The sequence below is a fragment of the Parus major genome, chromosome 28, assembly GCF_001522545.3.
Source record: "Parus major isolate Abel chromosome 28, Parus_major1.1, whole genome shotgun sequence".
Classification (NCBI taxonomy): Eukaryota; Metazoa; Chordata; class Aves; order Passeriformes; family Paridae; genus Parus; species Parus major.
The window spans coordinates 3,767,194-3,777,230 of record NC_031797.1 but is presented as its reverse complement, the minus strand read 5'-3'; the positions used below and the strand labels follow the sequence as shown (position 1 = coordinate 3,777,230).

At 48.5% G+C, this 10,037-nt stretch overlaps 1 protein-coding gene across 2 annotated transcripts; it reads left to right on the top strand.

Annotated features, from left to right (window-relative positions):
- The first annotated feature begins 861 nt into the window (after nucleotides 1-861).
- KLHL26 (kelch like family member 26) lies at nucleotides 862-7,889 on the top strand. Of its 2 annotated transcripts, none has more exons than XM_033520131.1 (2): nucleotides 862-2,008; nucleotides 5,093-7,889. In XM_033520131.1, the coding sequence occupies exons 1-2, from the start codon at nucleotides 1,827-1,829 to the stop codon at nucleotides 6,672-6,674; spliced, it is 1,764 nt and encodes a 587-aa protein (XP_033376022.1). In that variant the 5' UTR covers nucleotides 862-1,826; the 3' UTR covers nucleotides 6,675-7,889. The 2 variants fall into 2 exon arrangements, with proteins under 2 accessions (XP_033376022.1, XP_018864663.2); XM_019009118.2 differs by lacking the exon at nucleotides 862-2,008 and adding an exon at nucleotides 2,804-4,912.
- Nucleotides 7,890-10,037: the final 2,148 nt, after the last annotated feature.

Genomic DNA, 10,037 nt, shown 5'->3' with positions numbered 1-10,037 from the left:
GTGGGCATTTCAGAGCACCCCACCCCGGTGAACACCATCCCAAGAGGAGCCCCCATGGATTTTGGGGCTCATTTCTGAGTTTTAGGAGCTGGAAGCACCTGCCAAGGTTTGCTGGTGCTGCAGAGTCCCGGTGCTCTGATGGACATCCCAGATTTCCCCTCTCCCTGCAGGAAATTGCAGCCCTGTCCCTTGTCCCGCATTGTTTGAGGGTTGTTTACATCCCTTTTTGGTTATCCCAGCTCCCTGACTCCTCCCTGACCTCGGCTCCTTTGGTCCATTGTGTGCTGCTGCTGCTGTTGTTGTTCCAAGGAGTTCTGGGGGAGGAGGATTGGAGCAAACCCTGGGGTTACTCAGCCTCAGCCTGCTCCTTTCTGGCTCTGGTGCTTTATTTCACCTAAATAATAAAAATAAAAATAAAAAATAAAAATAAAAAATATAAATATAAAAAACCAATAAAATAAAAATAAAAATAAAAATAGAAATAAAAATGAAAATGAAAATAAAAATAGAAATAGAAATAGAAATAGAAATAGAAATAGAAATAAAAATAAAAATAAAAAAAATAATGATAATAATAAAGCAATACCACCACCACAAATAACAATAACAACAATAACAGTAATAAACAATGCCACTAATAATAATAATAATAATAATAATAATAAACAATAATAAGCAATATCACCACCACCAATAATAATAATAATAACAACAACAACAATAATAAACAATACCACCAATAATAATAATAATAATAATAATAATAATAATAATAATAATAAATCAACAATACCACTACCAATAATAATAATAACAATAACAACAATAATAAATAATAAAATAATAATAATAACAACAATAATAATAATAGTAATAATAATAATAATAATAATAATAATAATAATAATAATTCCCTCTAAGTGCAGTCCTGAGTGCTCTCTCCCACTGAGGATTTGGGAGCAGCTCACACATCTTCCCAGACTCAGGATCATCTCCTTGGGGGTTTTTTTTTGCTGTCTCTTTTCCATAAAACATTCCTGACAATCTCAGAGCAGCAGGATGCTCCTGGAAAGCCCAGCCCCATCCCGAATATGGATCCCTGTGTCTTCTCCCCAGGAAAATGTTTTGTCTCCAGCATCCTGATCCTGGAAAGTCGCTCAGAGCTGGATGAAATCTGCCGGTGAATTTGGGATTTCCCACCCATGGGCTCAGGGAATCTTGCAGTTGGGTGTGGAATTCCTTCCAGAGCATCCCCCAAGCTCTTCCCCTGGAGCAGGGGAAAGTTCCCAGTGCCAAGAGCATCTGAGGCCAGGCAGATCCCGGGATCTGCCAGAGGCACTGGGAGAAGCAAGGAAATGTTTACGCTGGGAGGGGACTGTTGACAGTGCAGCTCCAGCAGCTGACGCTGGTCAGGGCAGCCTTGCAATATTCTGCATTTTTTATTGCTCCTCTCCTGGGGGTCAGGCAGAGGGGAAGGATCAGATGGGGCTGGCAGGGCTGGCCAGGACAGGGAAAGGGGTGAGGAGGAGCTGTGCTTCGGTCTCAGAGTGGACTCTGGGACATTCCTTGGAGATGGTGGCCCCAGGAGGTGTTTGAGTGGTGTCTGGAGCCCCACGTGTGCTGCCAGAGGAGATGTGGATAATGTGGAATTGTTTTGTGCTGGGAGAAGGGAACTCGAGGTGCCTGTGTTCTCTGGGGTGGCTCTCGAGGTGGGGAATTTGCCTTCCAAGCGCTCCCAGTTCCCGTGTGTCCCCGTCTGGCCGGGTGGGTTTCTGCCATTCCGTGTTCATGTCAAACCAGCCTGTCTCTCTTGTTCTGTTTTTAGCATGGCTGACAAGAACAGCACCCTGAAATGCACGTTCTCTGCTCCTGGCCACAGCACCACGCTGCTGCAGGGACTGGCCTCGCTCCGAGCCCAGGCTCAGCTGCTTGATGTCATCCTCACTATAAATAATGAAGTGTTTCAGGTTCATAAAGTTGTCTTGGCTGCCTGCAGTGACTATTTCAGGTGAGAATCCCGTAGGGAAGCAGGCACTTTCACCTTTCCCAGGGGTTTTGTGTGTCCCAGTCCTCCCCCACCCCAACCTCCCCACCCCACGGAAGCCTGTGGAGGTTTGCTTTGCTCCAGGGATGTCCTGCAGGCAGCTGGAGCTTCAGGATCAGTCCCTCTGCACTCAGGATTGCTCAGCTACAGCTGCTGGGCCAAGGCAGGAGTCCAAGCTCAGGTTTTGACCCCACCTGGGCAGGTGTCGATGCTTTTGTTGTGGTTTGGAGGTGGCAGTGAGGGCTCCAAAAGGAGCCACCCCATGCTGCTGTTCCCTTTGAGCTCCACTGCTGTGCCTGTAGGGCTCCCTGCTGAGGGCACCACGGTCCTGAGTGATCCCAGAAGATCCCAGGAGGATTGTCCCAGCTGCTGGGGTTGGAAACAGAGGCATGGTGAGGAGTTCCTGCACCCAGATTAGTGCAGAGGGGATTGCAGGGCAGGGGATTCAGTCCTGAGTGGAAAGAGGTTTTTTATCTGTCACATCACAGAATCACTGAGCTGTGGTTGAGGCTGGAAAAGATCTCCAGGTTCATCGAGCTCAGCCTTGTCACCGGAGCACTGAGTGCCATGTCCAGGAATTCCTTGGACACCTCCAGGGATGGGGACTCCAAACCTCCCTGGGCAGCCCCTGCCAAAACCTGACCACCTTTTCCATGAGGAAATGTTCCCAAAATCCGCCCTGAGCCTCCCCTGAGGCCGTTCCCTCTTGTCCTGGTGTCCCCTGGGAGCAGAGCTGTCCTTGTCCTGGTGTCCCCTGGCTGTCCCCTCCTGCCCAAAATTCCTCCTGAGCCTTTTTTTCTCCTCCTGAGCCCCTTCCCAGCTCCCTAAGAACAGATTCTCTCTGTCAAACGCTCTTGGAACAGCTCTGGCTGGGATCTTTGAGTCTGGGATCTTTTTGGGGTGGCACCAGTGGCGGTGTGAAGTGAGGGACGTTCTGGAGACACCGTGAGCAGGGAAAGCTCAGGCTCAGGGAGAGCTGGGATCCATTCCAGGCTCTGGGAGGGGTGGAAAAGCGGCTGTGGATGGGATTTGCCATCCCTTGACGTGCAGGTAAACAAGACCCGAGAGGTTTCATCCATCCTTCAGCTGCTCCGAGTTCATTTTCCCTGCTCTCCCCTCCTCTCTCCCCGGGGTAACACAAACCTTGCAGGTTTATCCCACACACAATTGATCCTGGAGCTGCTCTCCCCAAATGCTAATGGCACTGTTCTGTTCCTCCCTGCTGGCTGCAGGGCCACTGCCAGCCTGCTTTCAGGGTTGAAATCGAATTGCTGAGTAGCTTCCTCCTTAGAACTTCAGTGGTGCTAAAGAAAGTTGTGCTGGGGAAACAATGGCAGAATAATCCAGCTTTTGAAAACACTCTGTGGGGTTTTTTTTTTTGGTTTTTTTCTTTTTATCCTGTGGGAAGGGGGAGGGAAAAGATTGAAATCGAAGCATTTATATAATCAGCATTTTAGAACCATAACGCTTTTCGAAGGGAATGGCATTTTAGTTGATGATTTATCTTCAGCGTGGCAACAATAAAACGCTTTCCTCTGGCTGCTCAGCTGGTGCAGGAGCACACACGTGGCCAAGTGTCCTCTGGGCTGAGGGATCAGGGCTGGGATGTGCAGGGATTTCAGCAGGATGCTCTCATCTGCTGCACGGACAAATAATTGGGAACAGCGTTCCTGGTCACTGGGTTACAGCAGGCTGAGCTCACAGGCAGATATTTCCTTCTTTAGGTCATTTAGGATTTCTTGGGTTTGTGCTGGAAGGCAGCAGGTTTTCTAGCCAGGTTTGGACAGGAAACTTGGAACTCCTGTCTTCTGACAGTGTTCCCAAGATGTTCCTTTATTCCTGTGTCCGTGCAGGGTCTGGGCAGCATTTTTTGGGGCTGACTCGCACCTTGGAGTCGGTGCAGGCGGCTCTGGTGACACCACGGATTTACCTTTCCCACGGAAAGGAGAAGGTGGAAAAAAACCAACCCAAAATGTGCAGTTTTAAGGCGTTTTGTGTGACAATTCAGGGACTTGCTGGGACTGCCTGGTGGCCGGGAGCGGTGACACTCCCCGTGTCACTCCTTGTCACCTGCTCTGCCTTTGCCTGACCCAAAACTTCTCTGCCCCCAACTCCTGGAGCACCACGGGCTGCAAACCTTTCCCCCCAACCACAAAACCCTCTGGAACGGGCTCTAAATGGCCCAAAGGGCCGAAAATGGCCCGAACCCCACAAACTCAACCCCATCCCCATCCTGCCCCCGGCGCTGGGAGCGCGGCCTCCCGGCCCCGGGCGTGGAATGCGCTTCCTGTGGAATTTTGGAGCCTCCCAAGGAGGTGATCCCTGAGCTCAGCGTGGCCTGGGCGAGCGATGTGCTCGCAGCTGTGCTGTAACTGAGCCTTTTCCCCCCCATTTTTGTTTAATTGCCTGTCAGCCCCCTGCTGCCGGCCTTGCTGGAGGGGCTGCGGCTCCCATTTTTCCAGGCCTTGGGAAGGAGCCCTGGAGGAGAGGTTCTGCTGGAAGACCAAAGCTGTTCCTGAGATGGGTTGCACCTGCAGTTTTTGAGCCGTTTCGTGGCTCCCTGTGAGGTATCAGGCCCGAAATTTGCTGCCAGGAATCACCATGGCCTCCTACCACGGGGTGTTCCTTCCTTATGCTCCCAAATCCTAAACCTGAAACCCTGCAGGGCGCAGCTCCCGTGGGATCCGTTCTTGTCGGAGATCACGGATTCATTGGTGTCCAGAACTGTTCACTGCCTGCTCTGGCAGCTCTGCCTCCTCCTGGAGCTTGGTCCTGTGGTCTGCTCTTAATTCCTGCTGCCAGTGGGATTGAAAAACTTCTCCAGTTGCTGAATATTCCTGCTCAGCGCGCTGTTTATGCAAGCCTTATGTAAGTCATCGCACGCTCTCATTTCTCCCGGCTCGCAGAGATTTAGCCTTGATTTATTCCCCCCTTCCCCAGCCTAGGAGAATCAGAGTGTTTTAAAGAAAATCCAGTTCCGAGGTGCTGCATCTTTCGCTTCAACGGGGGCGGGGATTTTTTCTCTCTGTTTGTGTCGCTGACCTGCAGGGCGATGTTCACGGGAGGGATGAGAGAAGCCAGCCAGGACGTGATCGAGCTCAAAGGCGTTTCTGCCAAGGGCCTGAAGCACATCATCGACTTCGCCTACAGCGCCGAGGTGACGCTGGACCTCGACTGCATCCAGGACGTGCTGGGAGCCGCCGTCTTCCTGCAGATGGTGCCGGTGGTGGAGCTGTGCGAGGAGTTCCTGAAGTCGGCCATGAGCGTGGAGACGTGCCTCAACATCGGCCAGATGGCCACCACCTTCAGCCTGGCCTCCCTCAAGGAATCCGTGGACGCCTTCACCTTCAGGCACTTCCTGCAGATCTCCGAGGAGGAGGATTTCCTCCACCTGCCCCTGGAGCGCCTGGTGTTCTTCCTGCAGAGCAACAAGCTCAAGAGCTGCAGCGAGATCGAGCTGTTCCGCGCCGCCGTGCGCTGGCTGCAGTTCGACCCCGCGCGCCGCGCCAGCGCCAGCCGCGTGCTCTGCCACATCCGCTTCCCTCTGATGAAATCCTCGGAGCTGGTGGACAGCGTGCAGACCCTGGACATCATGGTGGAGGACGTGCTGTGCCGCCAGTACCTGCTGGAGGCCTTCAACTACCAGATCCTGCCCTTCCGGCAGCACGAGATGCAGTCCCCGCGCACGGCCATCCGCTCCGACGTGCTGTCCCTCGTCACCTTCGGCGGCACGCCCTACACCGACAACGACCGCACCGTCAGCTCCAAGGTCTTCTGCCTGCCCGACGCCGGCGGCCGCCAGTTCCGCGAGCTGACCCAGATGGAGGTGGGCAGCAGCCACTCCTGCGTGGCCGTGCTGGACAACTTCATCTACCTGGTGGGAGGGCAGCAGCTGCAGTACCGCAGCGGGGAGGGCGCCGTGGACGTCTCCTACCGCTACGACCCGCACCTGAACCGGTGGCTGCGCATCCAGGCCATGCAGGAGAGCAGGATCCAGTTCCAGCTCAACGTCCTGCGCGGCATGGTTTACGCCACGGGCGGCCGCAACCGCTCGGGCAGCCTGGCCTCGGTGGAGAAGTATTGCCCCAAGGACAACGAGTGGAGCTACGTGTGCTCCCTGAAGCGCAGGACGTGGGGCCACGCCGGGGCCACGGCGGGGGACAGGCTGTACATCTCGGGGGGTTACGGCATCTCGGTGGAGGACAAGAAAGCGCTGCACTGTTACGACCCCGCCGCCGATCAGTGGGAGTTTAAGACCCCCATGAACGAGCCCAGGGTGCTGCACGCCATGGTCAGCGCCAACAGCAGGATTTACGCCTTGGGAGGCCGCATGGACCACGTGGATCGGTGTTTCGACGTCCTGGCCGTGGAATATTACGTCCCCGAGACGGACCAGTGGACCACGGTGAGCCCGATGCGCGCGGGGCAGTCGGAGGCCGGCTGCTGCCTGCTGGAAAAAAAGATTTACATCGTTGGGGGCTACAACTGGCACCTGAACAACGTCACCAGCATCGTGCAGGTGTACAACACGGAGACGGACGAGTGGGAGAGGGATTTGCACTTCCCAGAGTCTTTTGCTGGCATCGCCTGTGCCCCCGTTATCCTCCCGCAGGTGACGAGCCAGAGGTGACTCTGGGGGGCTCCTGGGGCACAAAACAGCTCCAATTCCCTGCTCCAGAAAGTTTCTCCTGCTGCTGGGGAGTCCTGGTGAGGTGATTCCACCAGGCAGACTGAGCAGATGTTCCAGCTTTTCTCTCCTTTCTCTGGGTTTTTGGTTGTTTTATTTTTTTCTGGGGGGTGCATTTTGCCGATTTCTCGTGTTTTTAACGGCCTCACTGCAAACATTGGCAGCTCAGGAGTCACTCAGCACTGGGGTTTTGTTTCCAAGAGATCAGGTGGGGGTTTTTTTATCAATAGCTCCAAAATTAAAAATCCTTGTGGGTCGCTTTGTTGGGTTTTTAGCAAACAAACAAACAAAAAAGCCAAAAAAAAAACCCCAAACCAAAAGCTGTGTAACACACTGACCTCCAGAAGCAATAAAAGGACAGTGGGAGCTACAAGAGCTCAGGTGCTTGGGTTGGGAAAGCAGATCCCTGTTTTTCAAAGGTGACTTTTCCTTTTCTTCCCTTCCTGAAAAAGGGAATATTTATTCCCTGCACACCTCTGGTCTTCACTGCTTGGATCATGCTGTAATTCCTCCTCCCCTCCAGCTCCTCTAGTGCAGAAATTCTCCCTTAATTGGGGTTTGCAGCACTAAAGCCATGGTGAAAGCTTGATTATATATAAACAGGCGTGATTATTTGGGTTTAGAAGTGCCAAAAACTCGGCTGCCCTGGCAATAAGAGCTCTGCAGTCAGCGAAGCCAAGAGCTCCTGCAGATCCTGGGTCAGGATTTTCACCTTTCCCAGCACCTTCATCCCAACTCTTCCTCCGGTAAAGGAGGTGGGTGCTACTCCTTCAGCAGCTGGAAGATTTTCTTCCCTGCCTTGTGAATGAGCTCCTTGGCGTCCCAAAATGATGGGAGCCCCACTGGAATGTGTTTTTTTTTTGTTGTTGTTGTTGTTGTTGTGGGGGTGTTTTAAATGAAGAGATCTCTTTAAGATGGCTCTGTGGTTTTTTGTAAAATTGCACAGAACACTTCCTGAACTTTCTCCTCCAAGCCATTTTCCTTATTTAATTTGAGGAATGAATTGCAAAAAATCTCTGCTTTTATCAGGAATTCCGTTTCCAAGGGCTTTGTTTTGTATCTGTGTCAGCTTGATTTGGATGCACACGGCCTCCTTTTGTAGAGAAGCTGTTGCATTCCGCTGCGAAATAAATCCTGGGCTGCAACCTTTAGTGACAATTTGTAATGTCTGGTGTGCTGATGAATCCTTGAGAGCTCTGTGTAAAGCAGGAGCTCCAAACCTCAGAGATTTTTCTGGAATTCACGGGGTCAGAGCACCTTTGGGCGCTCACATTTTGGATTTCAGGTAAAAGCCACGCAGGATTTCCTCTGCTCCTCTCCCCATTTTTGTCAGTGAGAAATGGATGGGAAGGACGTGTTGCTGTGTGGAATGGTGAAGTTTAATTAATTCCTTTTGGAGTCAGGGGGCCTGGGATGGGTTTGGCAGAGACAGGAGATGCTGAGAGGATGAACTGGAACTCAGCTCCAGCTTCACAGTCACAAAGGAATGGATTTTCCTCCTCTTTTACAAACACGGTGTTTCCTCAGCTGGGTGACAAACAGAGGTGTTCCTCCCTTTCCCTTGTGCAGGATCTGCTCAATCCTCTTCTCAAGGTGCCATTCCCTCATCCAGAGTGACAGAGAGGGTGGGAAATTCGGGATAAATCCATCCCTGGGAGGGTGGGCAGCTTCCCAGACCCCTGGAAGTGTCCAAGGCCAGGCTGGAGCCACCTGGGACAGTGGAAAATGTCACTTCAAGGTCCCTCCCAGCCCAAACCACGCTGGAATTCCACGATTCTGCAGCCACTTAAATATTCTTCCCCGTTTTATTTTGAATTTCCCCCGATCCCTGGGGCAGCAGTGGATGCTCTGTAACCCCTGAGTTTTTCTGGATGTGGTTCCCATGCCACAGATCCACGTGGAGAGAATCCCTGGAATCTCTTCCTGAGGAAACCAAGCTTTGTTTTTTCCCTTCAGGTTTCTCAGGTAGGTGTGTGTGTGTGTTGGGGAAAAGAGGAAAATCCTTGGAAAACATGGAAGAGCCTGTTTGGGCTCAGTTGCAAAAATAAACATAATCCAGGAATTCATTCCTGCTGGAAGCGTTGTTTTCCAGGCAGGAGGATGCACAAAGCCCTTCTGTTAAAGAATTAAATAATAAATAAATATTTATTATTTATTATTTATTATTTACTATTTATTTATACTATTTATTATTTATTATTAATTATCTATTATTTATTATTTATTATTTATTATTTATTATTTATTATTTATTATTTATTATTTATTTTTATTTTATTTTGTTATTTTTATTATTTATTATTTATTATTTATCATTTATCATTTATCACTTATCATTTATTATTATTTATAATTTATTATGTATTTTTATTTATTATTTATTATTTATTTTTTATTTTTTATTTTTTATTTTTTATTTTATTTTGTTATTTTTATTATTTATTATTTATCATTTATCATTTATCACTTATCACTTATCATTTATTATTATCTATAATTTATTATTTATTATTTATTATTATCTATTATTTATTATTTATCATTTATCACTTATCACTTATCATTTATTATAATTTATAATTTATAATTTATTATTTATTATTTATTATCTATTATTTATTATTTATCACTTATCACTTATCATTTATTATTATTTATAATTTATAATTTATTATTATTTATTATTTATTATTTATAATATATAATTTATAATTTATTATTTATTATTTATTATCTATTATTTATTATTTATTATTTATTATTTATTATCAATTGCCTGCCATGAAGCAAAACCAAGCTGGGATTCCCATTCCTATTCCCTGAGGATCTGGGAAAGGATCTGGGAGTCTCTGGATTGGAGCACCGCAGCTCTTTGTTGCTGGAATGTTCTTTTTTAGAGCAATGTAAATAATTATTTCTCACCAAAAGAGCTGGAAATCTTCTAAATTTAGCAGAGACTCGAATATTTGTGGATCATAAATATTTTGGATGAGGAATTTTGCTTGGCCCCCAGTGCAGGGGGATGGAGTTGTGGCTCCGGGCTGGGCACAACCTCTCTGATAATCTGAGATATAATAATAATAATAATAATATTAATATTAATTATATGGGTTTGGTGCTTCAACAATTGATGTTTTCAGGAGGGTTTTCCCATAAATACAGATGGGATTGTGTGGAAACACTTCCCAGGATGCCCCACATGGAAAGGAGGTGGATTGGGCTCCTCTTTTCCCGAGGAATGAGCAGAGCCAGAAAAATCTTTGATTGTGCTCGGAGTCGTTCGTGGCTCTTGGAGCAGCCATGAAA